We start from the raw sequence: 24,548 nt of genomic DNA on the forward strand, positions 1-24,548 counted from the left end.
AATGCCTTTGTAAATCCTCTTTTCCTATGATTTTCTGCTAGAAGTGTGTTTTCACTTATTTGTATGTATAATATTTATATTTTATGTACATATCTGAACACACAGAGTAAGACTGTAAGTAAACCACGTGTGATTAAAAAAAACACAAAAAAAAAAAACAGGTTCTTCTTTCATGGATCTCTTCCTACCCTACCTTTGGTTTATAATACAAACAGAATGTTAACTGAGGTTTATTTGGCTTTCAGAAAATGGATCCAAGTGGTGTGAAAGTGTTGGAAACGGCAGAAGACATCCAAGAAAGGCGTCAACAAGTTTTGGACCGTTACCACAGGTTCAAGGAACTATCTTCTCTCAGGCGCCAAAAACTTGAAGATTCTTATCGATTCCAGTTTTTCCAGCGTGATGCAGATGAGCTTGAAAAATGGATCCAAGAGAAACTCCAGATAGCATCTGATGAAAATTACAAAGACCCAAGCAATTTACAGGCAAGTCCTACTGCCATTTTATGTTCTGCGACTAATATTAGGGCATACCAGGTCAACTGGAATAGACAGAACAAAAGCATAAATGTAGCTTGATCTGAGAGTGGTGAAGAAAGATGGATGCAAATACATGCAGCCTTGCAAAGTGTTCTTCAAAAACCCAGTTTCTTTGCTGATATAATTGGAGTATTTCTAATAATGGATTATATGCTAAATCAGAGTAGAAAAAGTTATTCAGTGCATCGTAGTGTAAAACCACCATGGATTAATCCTAGAATTTGTTGGGCTTTTTGGCTCTGTAAATAAATGTGAAATAATTCTTATTGTTTCCACAAAAAAAGATATTTGTAGAAAATTAACTTGTGTGGGTGGAGCTAGCTGATGGGTTCTCAGATGTTTGAACACTCTGATGTACAAGAGCAAATACAATAACAAAATATCTAAAATTTGGGATGCTTGTATCCGCCCGTGAAACATATGGTACAGCTATGACTTCAACTGTGTTATTTTATTGTTTGTTTTTCAGTACTAAATATGCACAAAATACACTAAAAATCTTGATGCTGGGATATGCGGAGGAGGGCCGTGCACCAGATCTCAGCCATGTTCTTTGATGTTCTGTTTGCAGGGAAAGCTGCAGAAGCACCAAGCCTTTGAAGCCGAGGTGCAGGCCAATTCAGGGGCCATTGTTAAACTGGACGAGACTGGAAATCAGATGATCAATGAAAGCCATTTTGCATCTGAAACCATACGAGTGAGTTTTAAAACGATTTTTTTTCCCATCTTCCAGGCTTTTCCTTGAAGACTTTTTGTAGGTTACACAGATAGCTCTATGTTCGAAAACACTTTTAAAAATTCTACAGATAATTTGATTAGTGAAATCGCAAGAGACTTTGTATTTCAAAAGCTTTACAGACATTTCTCTCTTCCGTTGAGCACCAAGCTCTTATCTTTTTTTGGATCCAGATTGTAAGTGAACTGTCTGCCTGTCGAGTCCAGGAACTTGGACAGGAAAATCATCAGAAATTCAAAGACATATTGAAAGTCACAAGGCAGATGATTAATTATGCTTGTGATTGTTCCCAAAATGGCACACCATCAAGAAGCAGCAAATTCACAGGGCCTGATGTCAGGGATGTTGCGTAGTTTTAGATTTAAAAAAAGAAATGCATTTTTTGCTTATATAACATTTTAATTTTCTGCAATAATAACTAAAAGTAATACACACAACCTCATCAGTAAACTTCAGAGATTTAATTTGTCTGATCTGGCCCAGACCAGGTCTCTGCTGATCTTAACCTTGTGCTTCAGTTGTACTGGCTGTACGTCTGACCTTCTTTGAATTTGCATTCCGCAGCTTTTTGTATGAGCTCCAAGTATAGAGGCCTGTCTGCCCTGATTGTGCAGCAGGGAAAGCCTCGTAGGACAGGTGCCTCCGCAGTAGCGGGCAGTGAGCTTCCTTCAGATCCTTCCTGAGATCTGTGGTTGTTTTTAATTTCTTCCTGAATCTCCCAACCTGTGCAATGGAATGTCATGCATTTTTAAAATCTTCATCGCCGCACTAGGCAGGATTACAGTTGACAATATTTAAGTGATAATCACTATTTTTAAAGGTTTGAACAATTATACCTTTTAAATAAGGCCTTAAGAGTTGCCTTCTACTCTTTTCCTTCTTCTATGTATTCTCATTTTTCTCTGGATATTATTAGGGTTTTCTTTTTCCCATATATGTGTGCAGGTGCATACGTGCACGTACCCCACAAGTAAAAGCTAATTTTTGTTTTGTATAGCAACTTCTTTTCTAGGGCTAATTTTGTTAGATCTGCTGTTTCTGGGCCTCAGTGAACTTTCTTCGGTGTTGCCTATGTCTGCATTTTTCTTTAGTGGAAAAAAAAAGTGTACTTAGAGTTATTTAAATAATCTTCTTTTATATGTTTTGGATGTGAGCCGGTTTAACTTTTGAAAAGAAAAACACCTGTGGTATTTTTGTAGTGATTATCAAAACTTAACTGAGACCTTTTCATACGCATAATGAAATTATGAGAGTAGTGACTAAGGAAAGCGGAAATACTTTTTCATACTTTATTTAATAAAACACTCTAAAGTAATGATAATTTTAGAAATCTCATTGTGACCACGTAATCTATACTGCAAATATTAAAAAAAAAAAAAAAAAGAAGTGCTTTTGGATGAGTGACCTTAAATAATGCTGCATCTTAGCTGTGCTGCTCAATGTCAGTTCTTACTCGTGTTCTGTTTGGAGTGATAATTTGTTTTTTAATGGTTCAGTCTTTCACGCCGTACAGGACTGCACAGCGCCCAATAGTAACTGCCACCCAAGTTGGGCTCCACATACGAGTAGGTGAAACTTCTGGCTGTGCAGTGCAACTTCTGTTTGCGATATCTTCTTTCTTCCTTGGCTGACAGTTTGCACTATCCTTTGGGGCAGTGCTAGGAAATCAAGTAGTGTGGGCTTTTTCTTCCCTTGAGACCTACCTAACTGAACTTTCTAAGTGGATTAAAGAAGTATCCACCCATGCTCGATGTTCAAAAGCTTCTCTAGCGTGACTTTCAAGTTTCAGATCTAGATGAGCAAAGCGTTAGAGATGCTGGGTGGAGCAGATACTTTCCTGTTTTGCAAGTTGTGTCCCTGTGTGGGAGTGTGGTTTTTCTTTTAATTGTCTATAAAATATATAGTCGCTCCCAAATGTTTTGGAAGGCAGAGTGTAGCCATAAAGACTCAATATTAAACCTAGTAATTGCTCCTAGCACTTCAGTATTATATTACTTAACACTGTTGGCTAAATATATTAGCTGACTGGTGCTAAGAGAAACGGTGAAAATACTGTAAAGTGGCGCAAGTTTGACTTGAAACAAGAATGCTCGGTTCAGTAATTTCTAACTTTGTGTTGTTGTATCATTTCATATCATTTGAAAACTAATTACTCGAGATGAAAACTTAATGAGGTTTTTCCACCCTTTGTCTAATGTAAGATTTAGGAACATAAAACTTTGGGGAAAAAAAATCTTATTTTAAGAACCAGAAGGGAATAAATTTAATCTCATCTGCTACAGGATTTTAATATCAGCATCCTATTGTTCTAGACTCGGCTGCAGGAGCTGCACCGGCTATGGGAATTGCTATTGGAAAAAATGAGAGAGAAGGGAGTCAAACTGTTGCAAGCACAAAAGCTGGTGCAGTACTTACGGGAATGTGAAGATGTCTTGGACTGGATCAATGACAAGGTATATTATTACCTGTGTTTTCTGTGTTCTTGATGGAAAATCTGATGCATTTGTATGGAAATTTTCTATCAACATATAGTTGCTGGAGTTCAGGTAGCCAAAGAAAGCTTTTAAAGGCACCAACACATTTTATTTAGTTTATTTATATTGTATAAGCAGTACATCTGCAAACCAGTATTCTTTTGCAGCCACTAAAAAAAGGTACTAGAGTAAGAGAGGAAGCCTGCGTGTTGGAGAGCATAGCTAAACATAATCAGGTCTCTTCTTTGCTTTAAGAAGACCTTCATAATTATCATAACAATCAAATTCAAGTTTCCCGTAAGGGAAATCTTCAACATGTAAAGGCAAATTTTTGTTATTAATATCCTCAATGATTTATTATAGAAAGTGGCCAGCCTAACCAGCAAGCTGCATGCCAGCAAGCTCTATGTACATAATTTCTTATGATTGGAATGTCTTTAGAGGCACATTGTAAGGCCATTTGCTACAAGAGAACTGTTGGCTTTTGATTCTTTGAACTCTGAGGAAACAGACCACAAACCACAATATCAAGAAAAGCCACAAAACAATCATCTGGGTTTTCTTAATGATAGTTTGGTATTTTGTGTCACTGTGGGTTCAGTCATTAAACCTTGTGTAACTGTTACAGAATCTGACAATGCAATTTTCATAAAGAAATCTTGCATGAGAAGCCTATAGCAAAAGCCCATAAACAATCTAAAAATGTAAACAAATTCTAGTCACTGCACAGCCAATTATTTTGTTGTCATAAAAGTATGTTTTTTCCATGTGTATTTTGTTTCAGTAATTTGGGTTGTTGTAGTAGTGATCAGCACACACGGAACAGAGAACCTGTGATAACGGAACTGGTTATATTTAATGACTTGGAAATTAATGCATAGTGATCCTGGATGTTCTAATGTAAAGATGTGGGATGGGAGGTATTTTTGTTTTGAAGGAAGAAATTTTGTAGTTTTACATCTGATTTTAAACACAGCAATTGTAGCTGTCCTTGGCCTATTCCAAAATTAGCACAATTTGCTTTCTGATTTCTGGTCATGATTTCTCATAGGTTATACTGAAATATACTTTTTTTTTCCCCTATCGCGCTAGGAAGCAATAGTGACCTCTGAAGAGCTTGGCCAGGACTTAGAGCATGTTGAGGTTTTGCAAAAGAAGTTTGAAGAGTTCCAGACAGACCTCGCAGCTCATGAGGAAAGAGTAAACGAAGTGAATCAGTTTGCTGGCAAACTTATCCAGGTAAACATTCATGTGTGTTGAAAATCTCTCCTGGCAAGCCTGGCGTAACACAGCAAGCTTCGTCTGCAACTTCCTTCCCTCCCGCCAGTTTGGTAGGAGACATTTATAGTTTTACTATGTATGTGTTGGAGACATGGCTATTTTAACCTTGAGTGGCTATCATTTGATTCATGCATTCTTCTGCTGGACAGTTGGAATAACTGCCTCCACTGAGAAGGTTCATGAAAATGTGGAGAGTAGTGATTTGTAAGACACATTGTAATTTGAGTTTAAAGGTGTTTCCCTTTGGCAACCAAGTTTTACATATCTTCTCTTTTAGCATGTCATCTGGAGCTTGGGCAAGGGTGGAGACAGCACAGTACTGCATTCCAGGGAAAAATAGATACTGTTTACAGCCCTCTTCCCTGTAGATTAATTAGTTCATAGGGAAACTTAGACTACTGCCAGAATATTGAATGTTTACACGGTGATGCTTTAGGAAAACTATTGAACTGAGAGCTCATGTGGAAACTACAGTAATTGTAAATTGATTTCTTGGAAAACAGTGGTGTTTTGAGGTTTTGTCAATGATATAAATGATATGATATAAAGCCCCGGAATACATGGAAATAGCATTTTTCCTTTGTTTACTAGGAACAGCACCCTGAGGAGGAACTTATAAAGTCCAAACAGGATGAAGTAAATGCGAGCTGGCAGCGTCTTAAGGGGCTTGCCCTTCAGAGGCAAGGAAAACTCTTTGGGGCAGCTGAAGTTCAGCGCTTCAACAGGTACGATCCTGGTTGGGTCTGCTGAAGTGATGTCATATTTGTATGGATGTCTAATGACTCATTCAGCTACATATAGTATTGTGAGAAGAGCTACCATTGTCTGTTTTTGTTTCATTCTTCCTCATGATTCTTTGAATGAGGACCTTGTTCTAGAATTCCCTTAGAACAGTCCTTCTGATTTTGGTTTCACAACCTGGCAGTTCTGTTCATTCTTGCTCATGGCAGTTTCCCACCCTTTGCTCTGAGAGCTTCCTCCCCCAGTTCCATCTTACATGAGCCTTAAAAGACTTTTTTTTTTTTTTGCTGTAGTTAAATTGGAGACAGGTCCAGAGTGGAAAATGGACCAGTGGTGCTATAATTTCTTATTTGCATCTCATGACAGCATCTGAAGAATGTCCTGCCAACACACTTGAAGGCTTTTTGACATTAAAAATTTTATATATATATATATATATACACACACAATTGTAGTTGGCTTCAGTGTTTATATGTGGATTTGTATTGCCAGTATGCCTGTGAAGTGAAAACATCCTACCTTTTCCATAAAAGGTAGACTGCTTTCAGCTTGTGCTTTCTTTTGAAGGGATGTGGATGAAACCATCAGCTGGATTAAGGAGAAAGGGCAGTTGATGGCCTCAGATGATTTTGGCAGAGACTTGGCCAGTGTACAGGCTTTGCTGCGTAAGCATGAAGGCCTGGAAAGAGATCTTGCAGCTTTGGAAGATAAGGTACCCATAAGAGATGCATTTTACCTATGATTTAAACTAAGTAACCTGCTTGTAAAAGGCTAGAAGCTTACTCACCGTTTATGACTGGGTTTAGGTTAAGGCCCTTTGTGCAGAAGCTGACCGTTTGCAGCAGTCTCACCCAATAAATGCTTCTCAAATTCAAGTGAAACGGGAGGAACTCATTGCCAACTGGGAACAGATCCGAACTCTGGCAGCAGAGAGGCATGCTCGCCTTAATGACTCGTACAGGTAGGAATACTCTCTTGCCAAAACGGCCTTTTTTCCTATCTCTTCTTCCTTTTTCAAATTTGATAGTAGTACTCTTGGAAGGGGAAGAAAGGGAGACTACAAACTTTGGGGATGATTATGGTGTTTTCAGAAATAGTCATGTTCACCAAACAATATACAGTGGTTTATTTTAGTAAAAGAAATAATAATAGATAATTAAAGTTTTTGGTCATTCTGTGAATATGGATCAATTATGAAGATAAACTTCTTGATGTTTTAGGACATGTTCACTTTTTCTTCCATTGGAGTTTCTATTTGCATTCTGAAGTGCGTTATCTGACTGTGTTTTGGTGTTTTTTCAATATACCTATTATAAATCTGTTCACTGTAGAGCCTTTATGGTTCTCTGTGAAGACTTAAAGCGTGAGGTATTATTTGGTTTACTGTCCCAGTCTCATCAGTGATAGTCACTTTGTTGCTAGGGGGTTTGTCTTCATCCATGATTGTTTCTATACTAGCCTGGTTGTCTATGAAACATAAACCGTCAGGTAAGTATTAAGAAGCCATGCTAAAAAGAAACTTAGCCTAATATGGCAGTGTACATCCTTTCTAGTACCGTATTTCTGCTGTTTGTTCCCTTCCATGGTGCAAGATTTATGGTGGCGGGGGCCCACACAAAGTAATCATTCTTATTTTGACTTCACTGTCATAATCCCTTCAAATCATTTGACAGCAAATTTAAAAGAGAATCAGAAACTGATCACTTTTTCTGATGAGTGCTAAGCATATGCCAAAGGCAGTAATTGTAAAGACATGCTGAAAGGAATCTGAGAATTTGTTTGTTTGTTCTGAGGCTGAGGTACGTGCAGTTGAAATTTTCTGTCAGTCCACCACACACACACACTGTTGTGATTGTGACAGAAGCAGTCCCCTGGGCTATCTTGAGACACTCCGAGAACTGTCTTGGTATCTGTTGTCTTCAGCATACAGGCTTACATATAAGAGTATTCATTTTCCTTTCCATATAAGTTATATGCAAAACATATCTTGGAGAACTATCAAAAGGTATCCCACTTGTTTTTAAACTTAGCGTTTTCCTGACTTTAAAAGACTCCTTTATTAGGTTGAGAGCTTATTTATTTATTTAATATTCTAATTGCATTTTGGTATTGTCTTGTCTGCTTTCAACCAGAGGAACAGCTTTTATGTTTGTAACCCTTATCTTTGGGGTAAGGATTGAGAAACTATGCCTACGAATGATTCCCAGCCATTTTTTCTGTTGTTTTCATAAGGTTGCAGCGCTTTCTGGCGGACTTCCGAGACCTCACTAGCTGGGTAACTGAGATGAAGGCTCTGATAAATGCTGATGAACTTGCCAATGACGTGGCTGGAGCAGAAGCCCTTCTAGATAGACATCAGGAACATAAGGTATAATGGTTAGCCAAATCCAGTCAGCAACACTCAAAGACTGATTTGTGTGTCTAACACAGTCTCTGAGTCAGAGCTGCTAATGTTGTATCACTAAAGTCCTTTGATCATGCAGCGTGGATTGCTGTCTGTTCCGATTTAAGATTTTGTACTTTGTGGTTCTTGATAGCAAGCTTATACACTAATAAGTAAGTATTTAAGAGTGCTTATGATAATATTTTATCAAAAATAATTAGACCTGATAGCAATCAGTTGGACTAACAACTGTGTTAATTCTGTCAGGAGGAATTGCTATAAGTAAGAATGCAACTTGAAACCAACCCTTAGTTTCTGTTTAACATATGAATTTATACTTGCCTTATCTTCATTGTAAGGTGATACATTTGATTCTAGCTTTCACGTTCAGTGTGATGTATTTACAGATAGTTTAATATTTATAATTTAGGTATCCAGACTGTTGTGTCTGTTATTTTCAACAGTAGTCTTCATGTTCTGAAACTATGCTAAGCTAATGTGTAAAAACACCGTATTCACTTCCCATTTCATAGGGAGAAATTGATGCTCATGAAGATAGCTTCAAATCTGCTGATGAGTCTGGACAGGCTTTGCTTGCTGCTGGGCACTATGCTTCAGATGAAGTTAAAGAAAAGGTAAGCTGGATAGCTTGAGAGCAAGGGCTTCTAGAAGAATTTTGTCTTTTTTCTTCTGCATCCCTTAATTTAAAAGTTCATTTCTGGTTAAGATCATAAGCTGTAAAGTATTGTCCCTCTAGGTTATAGGGCTTTTTTCATTAATTTGAGTAATGTCCTCTTTTCATTCTCAGATTGACAGTTTATGTTGATCTATTAGCAGAAATTATTAGAACTTTTATACTAATAATTCCTAATAGATAGTACTATTTTTCCTCATGAAAACTGAGTTACTTGTGTATCTAGGTCTAGGTTTGCTACCGAAAATGACAGTAAATATTCAGTAATATTCAGTATTTCTAAATGTTGTTTTTCAAGTAATGAGGCCTCTCATGAAACCTTATTAAAATATGGTCAATTAGATGGTTTAAAAGCCATTAATTGAGTGGGTCAAAGAGACTTCAGAGGCTGAGAGGGAGGAATGGTTTGCTAAAGATCTTCTCTTACAAATAGCCCTTCAGTCAAAAAGGCATGACTGTCCTTTAAATATCTCTGTGCAAATATAATATGGAAATTGAGAGGTTTCTAACAGAAGTCAAAAGTTGGTAGTCATTAATTAAACTTGATAAGCTGAGGAAAGGTTCACCCTGTGTGAGGATGATGATGATGATGTCAGTAAGAGAAGGATGACTCTAAGCAGGAGGTTATTTTCAATCTAATGTTAACCACTTTTTTTTTTTTAGTGTTCCATCTTGATTTTATGTTGAGATGGAAATGAGCCATAAATATTATATATCCCTCTTCCCAATCCCTTAGCTGACCATCCTCTCAGATGAAAGAGCTGCCTTGCTAGAGCTGTGGGAGCTTCGCAGACAACAGTATGAACAGTGCATGGATCTGCAGCTTTTCTACAGAGATACTGAACAAGTTGACAACTGGATGAGCAAACAAGAAGTGAGTGCATTGTTATTATTTTCTAGTGGGAGTGATTACTGCTAGGCATGTAATGGGTAGGGTGCTGTGCGCAGTTATTTATGTGACTGCCCGAGATACTGTAGTGACCTTTTCCAACTAATGCTGAAACTATAAGTTGAGACAAGTTGGCCTGAGATAGCTTCTATATTTGTTAACTCTTATAAAATACTGTTTGAATTAGAAGGTAAATTCAGAACCTTTGGCTGTTGGAGGTGTTCAGGGAACACAATCCCAGGATATCATCCTTCACTTTCCAATCATATGGTAGGAAATATCACTGATCATGCTTGGGTTGTCTTTTAAAGCAGCTGAGGATGGAAACGCAAAAATCAATGATGTGTTTGTTTCCTTACTTTAGGCTTTTCTGCTGAATGAAGACCTTGGTGATTCTCTGGATAGCGTGGAGGCTCTTCTAAAGAAGCATGAAGACTTTGAGAAATCCCTAAGTGCCCAGGAGGAGAAAATCACAGTAAGACATTTACATTAGGCGATCACTAAAGGGGCAAGAAATAAAACAAGTGAATTTGTTGATAGGAGAGGAAACATTGCCGAGGGATGACAGAGAATAATGGGATTTGCTCTGCGAACGATCCACTGTGTTATGTGTGATGTGTATGTACTGTTGTAAAATGGAAAATTAATAGTGGAAAATTTAGGATATGGCTCGGCTGCTGCCTCAGAGAGCTCAGTAACCCAGTGCTTGCATACTGTGCCATAATGTGAATGATGACTTGTCAAAAGCTGCCCTCTTCCGCGTGTAAGGTGATGGTACAGATAAAAAGGGTTTTAACAATAGCTTTCTTAATGGCTGTATGTTAGTTTTACTGTGAACTTTTGAGAATTAATTTACTATGTAACCTTGCACAAACAATTTTTGTTACGTGAAATCAACAGAAAACTATTTTCTCTTTAGGCACTAGATGAGTTTGCTACTAAATTGATTCAGAATAACCATTATGCCATGGATGATGTTGCTACACGCAGAGATGCTGTAAGTAGACTGCAGACTTTAAATCATGTTCTGCTTTATTATTTTAAATAGTATGACTGCAATATGGGATAAGTCAAAGGAGCTCTTCCAGAAGAACAGATACAGTGGTTGTTCTTGCACACCGAGAAATTTGAAAATCTTTACTTTTCCTTTCTTTTCAGCTGCTGAGCCGCCGAAATGCTCTTCATGAAAGAGCTATGTACCGCCGTGCTCAACTGGCAGACTCTTTCCATCTACAGCAGTTTTTCAGAGACTCTGATGAGCTAAAGAGTTGGGTTAATGAAAAAATGAAAACTGCAACTGATGAGGCTTACAAGGTAAAAACAAAACGAATGTCAGAATAATTTTAAGGCAATACCAAGCGTAATGTAATCAGTCTAATGATATGAAGCGGTATCAGCTAAATCTTACTGAAGGAGGCAGTATTAAAGGCAACAGGAAGAGTTGTAATTTCTTCCTGGCCCCAAGGAAGATTGTCCCGTTGTGCTGTAATCATGCTTATTCAATAGCTTAAATGTTCTGATTTCAAAGGCATATTTGTGGCACCAAATCCTCTTGTGACATCTTAGCATGTATGTAAGTGTAGTCTAATTTAAAAAATTCTTCTGAGTTCTATAGATACTAATTTTGGATTGAAATATTCTTTTTCTTTCTGTATCTATAGGATCCATCAAACTTGCAAGGCAAAGTTCAGAAACATCAGGCTTTTGAAGCAGAGCTTTCTGCTAATCAGAGCCGTATTGACGCACTGGAGAAAGCTGGCCAGAAGCTGATTGATGTCAATCACTATGCATCTGATGAAGTGGCAGCTCGCATGAATGAAGTTATCAGCTTGTGGAAGAAACTTCTGGAAGCCACTGAACTCAAAGGTAAGACCTACTCATAGGAATACAGACAACGCTTCGTAGAGAATTTAGCTGGGAGAAGATGAGGAAGTGAGTTGAATGAAGCGGAAAACTCAAGTCACCTTTTCCTCATCACTCCTTACTCAGGTATAAAACTGCGTGAAGCCAATCAACAGCAGCAGTTTAATCGCAATGTGGAGGACATTGAGCTGTGGCTGTATGAAGTAGAGGGACACTTGGCTTCCGATGATTATGGAAAAGATCTTACTAGTGTTCAGAATCTTCAGAAGAAACATGCCCTGCTAGAAGCAGATGTTGCTGCCCATCAGGTGAGGGGAATAATTTTTCTTCCTGCCCTTTGAGTTCTGTTCACTTAAAAATACTCATTCAAGAGACCTTGGCAGATGATAGTAAGAATCTGTATTTTCATTGTTTTTGTAGCTTTGGGCTTCCCTGTTTATTTATCAGAAATAACTTTGAACTGAAATGTAAATTGTACATCTATAAGAACAGTATCCTCCTGACTGACAAAAATAAATTTTTGGAAAATGTTAAATAATATTGTTTTGTTCAGTGAATACCAACTTAAAAAGGTGTGCTGTGCTTTGGGTAATAATTCTCCCTTAAACTCTCCATTTGCAAATTCTTGCTTGTCTGCAAATAGCTTATTCTTACTTACTTTGTTGTCATACGGCTCTGTAAGAAATGGGAGGGGAGACAGAACAGTTCCATTTTTAAATATAGAACTCTACAGCAAATGATCTTTAGAAGAATTAAATTCACAGCAAGAAAATCAGCAAAGTCTAAGCTCCCACGACTGAAATTATGAGTTGGTAACAGTTGAAAAATGGTTCGTCTAGAGTAGTACATCTGTAAACCTAACGTAATTTCAAAAAATCTTTTGCCTTAATTTTATGAAATTGACCGATTAAAAACAATTTCATTTACATAATCTGTTGAATATAATCTGAGACAAAATTGTTACTAAAAAATTGTTGCGCTGTCAGTGTGCAGCTGAGGTTCTCTTCCTCTGCCACAGTATAACTTATTAGCTAAGACCTGAAAATACTCTTCAAATGTTCTTAGCCACTGCACCCAGTAAAAAGCCATAAAATTTAATCAAGGTCTTGACATAAAGTTATGCCTGAATTAATTTTAGGATCGTATAGATGGCATTACCATCCAGGCACGCCAGTTCCAAGATGCTGGGCACTTTGATGCTGACAATATCAAGAAGAAACAAGAAGCTTTAGTAGCTCGGTATGAAGCTCTAAAGGATCCTATGGTAGCTCGCAAGCAGAAACTTGCAGATTCTCTTCGCCTGCAGCAGCTTTTCCGTGACATTGAGGATGAAGAGACCTGGATTAGGGAAAAGGAACCTATTGCCGCCTCAACAAACCGAGGTTGGTCCATCCCAATGTCTTTAACTATTCCGTTATGTTATTACTGCTACAATGTCAGTGGGTAACTCAGGTTTTATTGTGCTCTGTCTTCATGTGATAGTACTTACTCTGTGAGGTTGTCTAGCACTGGTTGCAGCTTCCTTGAATTTTCTTTTTAGTCTGATGAGACTGAATTAACTGGTTAGCTATTTTATATTTTTCAGGCAAGGACTTAATTGGTGTCCAGAATCTGCTAAAGAAGCACCAGGCTTTGCAGGCAGAAATCGCAGGCCATGAGCCTCGCATTAAAGCCGTCACACAAAAAGGAAATGCTATGGTGGAAGAAGGTATGTCTCTTTTTTTATTCTTCGTCTTTCAGGAAATCCAAGAGTCTTTGTGTAGGCTAGAGCGTTCTCTAGCCCTGTACAATTAAGAATTACTGCCTGTTTTTATCTGAGAAGTAGACAGGTACCAGCTAGCAGGATGAACTTCTAGTCGTTCCTTCACCTGGAAGTAGAAATAGATTCCTTGATAAGAAACTGTCACCATTGTCACAGATCCGCGCCTGCCCTCGACAGAACAGTCATATTCTTATTCAAGTCATTTAGGAACTTTGTGCCGATGATACTTAGTCTTCATTTTGGAATCTATTAAAGGCTTGTAGCTGTAGTATATAATCATGATGTAAGAGAAGATCTTCCACAAAGACAATAAGAGCCATTTCTGCTTTAAAATAAGTATGTGCTTTTATTTCTGACTGGTTGTTCTTAACTCCAGAACACTAAAATAAATTTCCTGTTCCCAGGATTCAGAATACCCATCTGAAATAATACTTGTCAGCTGGAAAGATATGTCCTTTTCTGTTTCATCATTTAGAAGAAATATTATTGCATGGCTTGTTTTGTTCTAAATGATTCAAATATTCTTAGTACATTTTGATTGACAGGTACAGTGTTTTCCAGTCTGAGCCAAAAGACAAGTTGAATTATGCTTTCCTCATTCCAGTCAGAATAGGCCATGTAAATTGAAACAGGTCTAAGTTCTCTGACTTTCAAAAAATACAAATAACCTTTTAGTCTCTATTATTTATGTCTCTAAGTTCTTCAGAGCCTTCCTTTTGTTGCATAGGACATTTTGCTGCCGAGGATGTGAAAACCAAACTGAACGAGCTAAACCAAAAATGGGACTCTCTGAAAGCAAAGGCATCTCAACGACGACAAGATCTAGAGGATTCTCTGCAAGCTCAGCAGTACTTTGCTGATGCTAATGAGGCAGAATCATGGATGAGGGAAAAGGAGCCCATTGTAGGCAGCACAGACTATGGGAAGGATGAAGACTCAGCCGAGGTATTTGACATTGTTTAAATCAGTTGTGCACAAACAGAGCAAGGAGTTTGTCTGCTGGCAAAGAAAATAAGGGACTCTGCTGATTTTAGGATTCTAATGAAAAAGGGTGGAAAACTTTTGCATCAAGCTAATTTTAGGCTCAGTCAAAATGCAGTGGCAGTTTTTCTTATATCTTAGCTATTATTGTACATGAAATTTTGCCGCTCAGTATATTAGATCAGTTGCAAGGAAACTTTACAGTTGTATTCACTGTATTATAGGGGTTTTGTACAGCATAATGAGATTAATATAAGTAAATTCCTGCCTCATGTGATGTTGCATTTCAGTATGAGTCTGGTTTTCAGTAGTTACCAGTCTGGAAGTCGTATTTTTGTGTAAAAGTTGCTGTACAAGTATCATTCCGTGGCCAACCACCACATCCCAGATGCTGTACTCACATTTCATTGAAAGTAACTGCAGTTTAAAGGCATTTTTTCAAACATACCTCTATTTCCAGAGTTATATCTAGTACTCTTAGTCAGAACCAAAGAGTGTTACTGAGATAAGGTAGAGGAAAAGCATCAGAAGCATTTGGATGACTATCTAGCCTGTGAATAAATAGAAGTAGCTATTCTCATGAGAGTCAGAAGTCTGGCAGCTCTGAAAAACCCACGCTGCCTGTGTATGGAGCCAAAGTATATGTTTTAAGCAGAATAACATCTGTAAAAATGGCTAGGTGTACATGTTGTTTTTATCATTCACTTTCAGGCTCTTCTGAAGAAACATGAAGCTTTGATGTCTGATCTTTCTGCTTACGGCAGCAGCATACAGGCGTTAAGGGAACAGGCCCAGTCATGCAGGGTAAGGAAAGATGCTAATCACGTTGCTAAAATTCTTGGGTCAGCAGAAGGTAAAGACAAAGCTTAATAACAGCTGTTGCTGTTGAGAAGTTATTGCAGACTGCACTTGGTTTTCTCATAACAAAATTAGTTTATGCTTTTTATAATTGTAACAGACTGCTATGTTACATTGGAAGAAAACAGAATAATGTGGTCATTTGCAAGGTTCGAACCCACACAGCATGTAAAATAGGTCCATCTGTACTACATTTATTTCAACAGGAATCATTTTAAAGCATTTACGATAGCTTTAACTAAGGCAGAAGTAATTTGTAGGACAGTTACATTGATTGTAATAAACATGCATCAATTTCTACATCTCTACTCATCTTCCTTCTGCTCCTTTGTTAGCAACAAGTTGCTCCCACTGATGATGAAACTGGAAAAGAGCTTGTTCTGGCGCTCTATGATTACCAAGAGAAGAGTCCTCGGGAGGTGACTATGAAAAAGGGAGATATCCTCACCTTACTCAACAGCACCAACAAGGTATGCAGTTGCCTGCTGGTTTGCTGAGCTGCTTCTCTTACTTTGTTCTGTGTGTTTTGTTGAGTGTTTTTTTTTTCTTTAGTTAATTTGTTTATTTTTGAATAAGAGCATTCAGAGAAGTTAAAACATTTGCACATTTCATCCCTGTTCCCATTCAGCACTTTAGCATACCTCTTCAGCTCATTCTCATGTCTCCTTTATAGCTGCCAGCTTTTCTAAGTCAGATAAACACCATATGCCATCGGGCATGTGTCTGAAAGAAAATCTTTTCCCTTTTTTGGGGGAATTTTTGACCAAACACAAGGGGAGAAGTGGAAGTAAGACCTAGATGTCTGCAGGAGACAGTTTGAAATGACCTCCATAAAAAAAACAAGCTTGTTTTCTTGTGTTAATAGAAACCTCTAATTTGCCACCTTTCAGGTACACAGCATACTTTATGCTTAGTGCTTGCCTCACAGTGGTTGCTTTTTTTTTTTTTCCTTCATTCCAGGACTGGTGGAAGGTTGAAGTTAATGACCGTCAGGGCTTTGTACCAGCTGCCTATGTGAAAAAACTAGATCCCGCCCAGTCTGCATCCCGAGAGAATCTCCTGGAAGAGCAGGGCAGCATAGCCTTGCGACAGGAACAAATTGACAACCAGTAAGATCTAACTAATAAGATACGACACCCATCCAGTATTTGCTGGCTTGGCCTTTGTCTCACATATGCCAGAAATTTAGGTTGTTGCCTTTTACGCTAGGGTGTAATTGACTGGAGCAAAACTGAGGGGCTCTGTTACCAGGGGCGCCATACTGAGTCATTGTATTCTTATTCTAGATTTTCCTGTTGCTTTTCCCATTTTTTTAACTGTAAAATTCACGACACTTGAGCTCAGTTTGCTGTCTGACTTCAGTATTTTATGTGTTTCTTTTGTTGTTGTACTTAACAACTTAAACTTGTTTGTGAGTTATATCTGTCCTAAGCAGCTCTTGTATTTGTAGTCGTCACTTCTTAATGTGTGATCTGTTTTGAAAAGCTTTCTTAAATTTGGCTACAAAAGTACAGTACCCTCCCTATACAGGGCTGCCTCTGCAGATGTCTCCTTAGGAGCTGCAGTTCTCCTAGTGCTAGCTTTTTGCTTTTCTTCCTGAAACGTGGTGCCATTATTTCTTGCCATTACATAGTTAAGAACTACTCCCATTCCTTTGTTTATTTATTTATTTTAAAGAGGAACATGCCATTGCAAATGGAGAAAACCGTGTGAGGGCTTGGTAATGACCTCCTAAAGCACATGGTACTAGTAGATTAGTTCAAGCCAGGGCTGTGAGTGATAGCTGTGAGCTACTGGCTCATCTTATCAAGCCACTTGGAAGCCGAAGCTGAAAGTTTTATGCATACTCCCATCTGGTGACATAGTTATGCTGTCACTCTTCATGAGAATTTCTTTCTCCTCAGTTGTTTTGAGTCACCAGTTATTACGATGACATACAATAATTACTAGCTTTAGATCTTGGTTTTAAAAAAAAAAAAACCACCAAACTAGTAAAGTAGCCTGTACCAGTGGGAAGAGAGGATGGTTCAGGATTTTAATGATGTGTAACTACCCTATGGGTTTGCCTGCAGCTTTTAAGAGCTAGAACAATGGTGTCTTATTTTAAAGCCAAGGAGAGGGGAACACCTTTCAGTTTTAAATCAAATGGCACAGTGATCAGGAGATGAGGAGTCCTTATAGAGAGAGTTCAACTGTACTGCTGAGGTTTCCTCATGTGAATTGCACTCTGGTCTGATTTGCTTTGTTTGCTTCTGAATGACACCTAATTTTCTCCATTTAAATGTGAACTCTTAACCATCTCCTACCACAGACAACCCATGGATGGAGCTGCTGCTTTCATTATTTTTGTTAATCTAACTAATTTTTTGCATGCATTTGCTGTGCTCCCTCTGTCTGTGCAGGACTCTCATAACTAAGGAAGTCGGCAGTGTATCTCTGCGTATGAAACAGGTCGAAGAACTGTGAGTAGGATTAGCCCTTTCTAAACCATCCTGTCTCCATACTGTCACTGTTCATTCTCCCTTTGTTTCTTTCTTTGGGAAAGCTGCTCCAAAGAGACATGAAGGAAGCAATTTCTGCAATGTGAATTATTTTAGTGTAGATGAGTGTGTCCATGGTATGTGTTTCATGTGCTCTTTACAGCCAGCCATTCAGCCAGCTGCTTATCTTACTGGTCACGTCTGCACTGCTAAATTGGTCGTCGGTGTTATTTTCCATTCTACTGATTTTGCTTACCAAATGAGGTTTTAGTGATATCTAGACTGTTTTCTTTAAAATGCATATATTGCATTTTCTGAGGTGCAGGTAGAATTGCTTGTTTGTATAAATATACACAAAACATATATACCAAGTATAATGTCACACATAAATGCCCTAGAGTTTGGGAAGGGTGGAGTTAACATAGTTAAAGTAACTTTCATGCCAGGTAGTCAAAAAGCATTAGTTTATTTATGTAGGATGATTTTTTTTTCTCTTTTATTTGTAATATAACTTTTCAAACTTGAATTCAAGTCTCCTGGAAAAAATACTGACCTTGCATTACATTCTTGAAATTTGCTGGGAGCTCCGAAGCAATAGGGTTCCTTGGCTGTTCCTGGCTGTCTTTTCATAGAGAACACACTTGCTGAGGATCAAAACTGAAAGCATTGTGTTAGTCTCTGAAGCATTGCAAAGTAACTTAGAGGAAAGGTCTGCTTCTAATGGGATTTTGCCCCAGGTTCTCTATGACCTTTGAAAGTATTTAATACCTAAAATCGTATGCTGAAGCAAGCATCTATGGTTGGGGCAGGTTTTAAAACAGTGTTTTCCTGTATGGCAGTAGCTCCTGCAAGTCAGGGTAGGATGTTTCCATTCAAACCTAATTTGAAAGATCGGATCTTTAGCTCCTTTCTATCCAGTCTTGAATCAGAATAGACAGGAAACGAAGTCTGAGACAAAGTCTCAGCTTCGTGAAGAGGCTTAGAACTGATTATCAGTTTGACATATAACAGCCCAGGGTATCCAGGCTTTCATTCAGCAGCCTTTGTCATTTCTGAGTTACTTGTTAGGAAAATATGACATCATCGAACTCCTCAAGCCAGGAGGTAATTGCTTAGTACTTACCTGTGTGCCCCAAGGTGGGAAATGAAAGCACTGGAGAGCTGCTGTTTCCCCGTTTGATGCCCCTGCAGGCGTCTCAGCCACATCTTATATTATTTAATAACATCGAAGTGGACATATTCATGGCTTAGTAATGAGAATCAGTTCTGCTGTTGATTACTGTAGTAGACCAATTTATAATCTGATTCAGAATATGCAAAAGCCCACAGAGGCAGCTGGAGTAAATCATCTTCTGGAACACTTAAATAAGGTAAAAATAAGGTAACAATAAAAAGCGGTGTTAATGACTTTTCTGAGTGCAAGGTTCTTTAAAAACAGGCATTTTGCATTGCTAAAGAGATTTATAATTCAGATCAATAACGACTGTAACCTTCTGTTCACATTTCTCAATAATAGCTTGGGAAAGGTCTTATAGGGTCATCTCTGTCTAGTTGGTTACCAGGAATCAAATTGGAGACATCAATTTGCTTGCTCTTTTAAGTACAGTGATGCTGGTATGTTTTTGTAGTTGTATTTTAAGGTTTATTTGCTCATTCAAAGCAATTCAAATACTTTAGAGGTTTTAGAGGTTTTACTTTACGCTTTTTCTAACCTAAATGAGGAGTAATTTCACTGATGTTGTTGGGAATTCCACAGATAAAAAAGTAGCACTTGTAAATACAAAATTGATGTGTTTTCCCAGTTTAATATGGTTGTGTTATCAAAGAAATAACATTTAAACATTATTAAATTAAACATTAAACATAAACTCCTTTAAACATTCAGTGGATTTTGCACTGAATAGTGCCTAGGTAAGACATTTTGTGTCCAATAGCTGTCAGGCTAGTGGATTTTAACAATCTGATGGCAAAATTGATATACTATAGGAAAATATGTCTCAGAAAGTAAGCTCTTTTCTTTGTGTATCCCGTGCAGTCATTCCTGCACTGCACTGCTGCTGTAGCTTAAGGAGCCTACTTTGACCCGAGCTGGGATTTGGGGTTTGCCTTTGCCCACTAAAGTGTTGCATGTGGGAGGTCTCGTTTTGGTGTCCTTATCCATATAGTGGAGAAACGCGTACAGTTTACGTTTGCCTAGTCGTGAGTAACTAGATCATTCTGTAGAACAGCAACGTGTAGACTGCAGGGACTTCCCATATTTTTGGTGATACCAGCACCTGTTTAATTGCTCTGACGCTGCTCAGTTCAATCTGACGTCTCCTGCCTTCCTTTTCTCCTTGTTCCAGGTATCATTCTCTTCTTGAGCTGGGAGAAAAACGTAAAGGCATGCTAGAAAAAAGCTGCAAAAAATTTATGCTTTTCCGTGAGGCTAATGAGCTTCAGCAGTGGATCAATGAGAAAGAAGCTGCACTCACAAATGAGGAAGTGGGTGCTGATTTGGAGCAGGTCGAGGTGCTGCAGAAGAAATTTGATGATTTTCAGAAGGTATGTTATAATGCTGCATAACGTGTGCTTCTGGGTCATAGGTCATTGATAATTTAGAGCTAAAATATAGAACCTAACAAGCTCTGAAACAATTTCATTTTGTGCAAAGCATGACTTTCAGTTAAGCTATTTCTATTCCTTTTTTTGTTGAAATGTGCGTTTTAGTTTTCAGCTGTAGAGTGTTTGACAAGATATGTTAAAATAATTCTCTGCTTCCAAATGCTGATAGGCTTTTGGATTTATTTATTTATTTTTCTCTCAGTATTTGCAACACTTCTTATTTTTTCTTTACTTTGCATGAGATGTGAAAGAATTGTTTGTGCATGTATTTTTGTTCTGTCCACTTTGGTGAGATACTGGACACTGAAATGCAAAGATGCCTGACTATTTTATACAGTGGCAAAGCCAGAGACTTGATAATTCTGTGGATGTTACCATGTTTACAGCTTGAAAATTGGCTAACAATTTGAGCCGGCCTAATAGTGGAGGTGTGAAGATAATAGCAGTTACTGGATTTGTGGTATTTTGTTTTTTTTTAAGCTACTGGTTGATATTAAAATGTGTCTTTTATTAAAATTTAAATGCAAGTTCTCCAGTGTTTCTTTTTTAACTGGATTCCCTTTCTACTTTATAGAAAGGTTTCTGTCAGCCTTTGTGGCTGGAACTTTAAGTGTCTCAGTAAAAGTACTTTTAAAATCTGCTTTTTAGCTTACTTATCCAGTAGTATGGATGATAGCTTTGGATCTCCATGTTGGTAAACTGTCAGGCATACAGTGTTAAAAGGGTATTCCATGGCTGATCGTTAATTAACTTCATGGAAGGAAAACTCTGATAGTGCCTTTATTTAATTCATTGACACTTGATGCTGACAGCTGGGATTTCTTGGCACAGTCTCTCGTGCATTCTATATTCACTGGTAACTGGAAAGGTCAAGTGTGCTAAATTCCTGCTGCTTACAAACTGTCTACTTCGTGGCACCCCTGGTGTGCAAACTTAATTCACATGTTTTGCTTGTGTGAATGTTAATGCTCTGAATTTTACTGTTCTGTGCAGGATCTAAAAGCTAATGAGTCGCGTCTGAAGGACATAAACAAGGTTGCAAATGACCTGGAGTCAGAAGGACTGATGGCAGAGGAAGTGCAAGCAGTAGAGCAACAGGTCCACTTTTTTTTCTGACTTACTCTGATGTTCTTGAGAAGCAAAAGATTTCCTTCCTTTCGTTTGTCTATTCTATTTTGTGTGTCACTATAAGATACCTGTAAGATACACTACCTCAAAGCGTATCTCTTGCTATCTTCCCTTGCTTACAAACAGTCAAAACTTCCTTTTTGTTAGATAACACCAAGTTGTTATAAAATAACAAGACGCTTTGTCGTTTTTCCTTTGCAGGAAGTCTATGGGATGATGCCCAGGGTAAGTGTTAATTTCTGCGTTTCAATTTTAATAGTTTGGGATGTACAAGTAGAAGTTCAGCCATGACTGTAATCCATTTCCATGAAGGAACTCCATAATGATTTTGAATGGATGTAAAAAGATGATCTCATCTTCCATGTATTTATTTACTGAGTGTTCTACTCCACAAATCAATAACCCAAAATGACAAAAATACTTAGCTGCAAAAATTGATTTATGCTGTTAAGGCTTGAACATGGAGATATCTGAGTTTTTAAACACGTTCTGATATCATTCCTATTTAAAGCTGTTTCTTCACTTCTTTCAAACAGGATGAAACTGATTCTAAGACAGCCTCTCCTTGGAAGGTAGGTGTCGTCATTTAATAGCAAGCAATGGGAAAGTAGATCAAAAACTACAGCACATCATCTTTCTTTCTTTTTTTTTTTAATAGACCATGCACTTTCTCATATGCCCCCCCCCCCTTTTTTTTTTCTTTAAGACTTGCCAAAGTGATTTTGGTGATGTCATAGTCTGAACAAATGTTTTGAATTGGTATTGATTTAGGTTTACTGAATTCCCATTTAATTTTGCTTGTTTCCTTCAGCAAAAAACTTGCAGAGCAGTAAGCAGGAATTCACTTTCATATACTTGCATACAAATTCCCTATCAATATAGAAAGATGCCATATAGGTTCTGCTCTGCATTTTAAAAGTCACAGTCAATTCTCCATTTTTCAGGCACTATTATAAAAATAACTGAAATAGTGGATTCCTAACAGAGAATTTGCTGGCAGTTATTTTTTTAAGGAAACTCCATTTTTGAGCTTGTACTGTAAGACTGATCCAAGTTTTTACACCAAAGTTTACACCATACTTTTTTGCAAGTAATTTATCATTGTTAGAAAAGAAGATTGCATATCGAAGGAAATTGGTCATAATTTTTCTAATTGGCTTTAATCTGTTTTGATTGTCATCTTGTGTTCTGAAATTATTTGAATTAACTGCAAAGCTGATTCTGCCAATAGTTAAACCATTCAGGCACTTACTGTTTTCTGTCCCTGTGACTGAGGAAACAATTTTTTGTTTTGTTTCATTTGTTTTTATTCACCTTTTGAATGTTGCATTAAGTTTTCTCTGTCCTTATTAAGATAGTTGTTTTTTCAAATTACGTAAGTAAGATAGCATTCACATGTACACCTCTAACTGTTCTTACCCTGATCTATAATACCTTAGGTACTGCAAGTAATTATTCTTAATATAATTTTTAGTTGCTTTTGTAATTTACTTGCTTCTTGTTGGTGTTTCATAAACAACACTGTATCCAAAACAGTGTTCTAAAGAATTATATAAAAATTTAAAGAATTCAACAGTTTTCACTGAAACCTTTAAAATCTATGGTATTTCTTTCTTCGTGGATTTTGTGAAGTTATATTTTACAAAGTCTGTGGTTTTCACCTAAGCCAAGTCATTGTGGATTTTTAAGTTTTTTTTCAATCTGATTTTGGCTCTGATTGGTTAAAGTAGACTTTAATGCTACTTTTTTTTAATTTCTGCCTTTTCATGCAGTCTGCACGTATGATGGTACACACAGTGGCAACATTTAACTCGATCAAGGTAATAACACAACTTTTTCTGAGTTTACTTGAAAGCTGAGAACTTTTCCACCTACCTTTCCGTAGTCTTTGTCTTTCATTACCCTTTATAAGTCTTCTTGAATTAACTTGTTGAGTGAATTATTAACATACAGCAATTACTTCTCAGGTTACATCAATATTTTATTATATACATGAAATTAATTTTTTTTCTATGTCAGGAGAAACCCTGATTTTTTTTTTTTTGAACCAGGCTAATTGAATTTGTGCATTTTTCTGAAATTAAGTAGAATACAGTAACCTTCACCTGCACTGAAAGTATAGTCTTGACTTTTCATTTATTACTGACTAGTGAAATTTGCTTATATACTCTACATAACATAAGCATAACCATTTTAGGAAATCTTCCAGCATTGCTGTCTGTGTTCTCAGTAAACCCCTGAAAAAAAAATATGAAGATGGATGTGAAGAAGGGGTAGTTGGCATGTTTGCAGGTGTCAGCAAAATGAAAAAGGGGGCTATAAGCATAGTGAACAACATGTTACTGGATGAATTTTCTGTTTGACACCATAAAGTTTCAATGAGCCCAACACAAGAGTTTCTTTAAGCAGAAATGCTATAAAAAACCTGTGATTCTGCAGTATCAGTGTGGAGCTTGAGTTTTGCTTTTTTTCAGGAACTGAATGAACGTTGGAGGTCTCTGCAGCAGTTAGCAGAGGAGCGAAGCCAGCTGTTGGGCAGTGCTCATGAAGTCCAGAGATTCCACAGGTGGGGTGTTTGTATCCATATTTGATCTTAATTCAGTTTAAATAATTTATTTATAAGAGTTCTAAAACGTAGTGGGACCTATTCCAAACAAGTCATATTTCAGCCCCCAATTTATTTAGTGGAAGTTGGGCCACCAGTAAAACAACAAAATTTTTTTTGTATACTTCCTAGAAAGAAAATGAAAAGCATGTTAACATGGGAGCATGGAACAACTGAGGGTTTGGGAGATCTCAACTGCTGTCCTATTTTGCCATAGTTCACTTGTGTCATCTTGCAGTTTAACAGAATCATCAACTACCTGAGCTTCTCTAGAAATCAGCAAGCCGGTGGGTAACAGAGATCCTAGTGTGGCCTCCATTTTAATTCTCTTTCTGCCTTCCTTTTGCTCAAATCAGAGATGCTGATGAAACAAAAGAATGGATAGAGGAGAAGAATCAAGCATTAAATACAGACAATTATGGACATGACTTGGCTAGCGTGCAGGCTCTGCAGCGCAAACACGAAGGCTTCGAGAGAGACTTAGCAGCTCTTGGAGACAAGGTGAGGTTGAGAGGGGGACAAAAACAAAA

The 24,548-nt window shown here is 37.7% G+C and overlaps 1 protein-coding gene across 11 annotated transcripts in view; it reads left to right on the top strand.

Moving 5' to 3' along the window:
- SPTAN1 (spectrin alpha, non-erythrocytic 1) overlaps nucleotides 1-24,548 on the top strand; it is a 51,065-nt gene that overhangs the window by 8,589 nt on the left and 17,928 nt on the right. For 6 of the 11 annotated variants that reach the window (XM_083807905.1, XM_083807906.1, XM_083807907.1 and 3 more), the window contains 28 exons: nucleotides 246-485; nucleotides 1,111-1,236; nucleotides 3,588-3,728; nucleotides 4,842-4,988; nucleotides 5,622-5,755; nucleotides 6,339-6,483; nucleotides 6,578-6,732; nucleotides 8,004-8,139; nucleotides 8,688-8,789; nucleotides 9,585-9,722; nucleotides 10,102-10,212; nucleotides 10,657-10,734; nucleotides 10,896-11,051; nucleotides 11,399-11,603; nucleotides 11,727-11,908; nucleotides 12,739-12,982; nucleotides 13,186-13,308; nucleotides 14,090-14,307; nucleotides 15,055-15,147; nucleotides 15,537-15,671; nucleotides 16,162-16,310; nucleotides 20,027-20,225; nucleotides 21,279-21,383; nucleotides 21,615-21,638; nucleotides 21,950-21,985; nucleotides 23,186-23,233; nucleotides 23,888-23,979; nucleotides 24,375-24,519. In XM_083807905.1, coding sequence (XP_083664031.1) covers nucleotides 249-485; nucleotides 1,111-1,236; nucleotides 3,588-3,728; nucleotides 4,842-4,988; nucleotides 5,622-5,755; nucleotides 6,339-6,483; nucleotides 6,578-6,732; nucleotides 8,004-8,139; nucleotides 8,688-8,789; nucleotides 9,585-9,722; nucleotides 10,102-10,212; nucleotides 10,657-10,734; nucleotides 10,896-11,051; nucleotides 11,399-11,603; nucleotides 11,727-11,908; nucleotides 12,739-12,982; nucleotides 13,186-13,308; nucleotides 14,090-14,307; nucleotides 15,055-15,147; nucleotides 15,537-15,671; nucleotides 16,162-16,310; nucleotides 20,027-20,225; nucleotides 21,279-21,383; nucleotides 21,615-21,638; nucleotides 21,950-21,985; nucleotides 23,186-23,233; nucleotides 23,888-23,979; nucleotides 24,375-24,519 — 3,804 coding nt within the window. In that variant the 5' untranslated portion in view covers nucleotides 246-248. Of the gene's footprint in view, nucleotides 1-245; nucleotides 486-1,110; nucleotides 1,237-3,587; nucleotides 3,729-4,841; nucleotides 4,989-5,621; nucleotides 5,756-6,338; nucleotides 6,484-6,577; nucleotides 6,733-8,003; nucleotides 8,140-8,687; nucleotides 8,790-9,584; nucleotides 9,723-10,101; nucleotides 10,213-10,656; nucleotides 10,735-10,895; nucleotides 11,052-11,398; nucleotides 11,604-11,726; nucleotides 11,909-12,738; nucleotides 12,983-13,185; nucleotides 13,309-14,089; nucleotides 14,308-15,054; nucleotides 15,148-15,536; nucleotides 15,672-16,161; nucleotides 16,311-17,603; nucleotides 17,664-20,026; nucleotides 20,226-21,278; nucleotides 21,384-21,614; nucleotides 21,639-21,949; nucleotides 21,986-23,185; nucleotides 23,234-23,887; nucleotides 23,980-24,374; nucleotides 24,520-24,548 lie in introns of all 11 variants that reach the window. The other 5 variants (XM_083807899.1, XM_083807903.1, XM_083807902.1 and 2 more) reach the window with 1 other exon arrangement.

Source organism: Anser anser (assembly GCF_964211835.1).
Source record: "Anser anser genome assembly, chromosome: 21".
Taxonomy (NCBI): Eukaryota; Metazoa; Chordata; class Aves; order Anseriformes; family Anatidae; genus Anser; species Anser anser.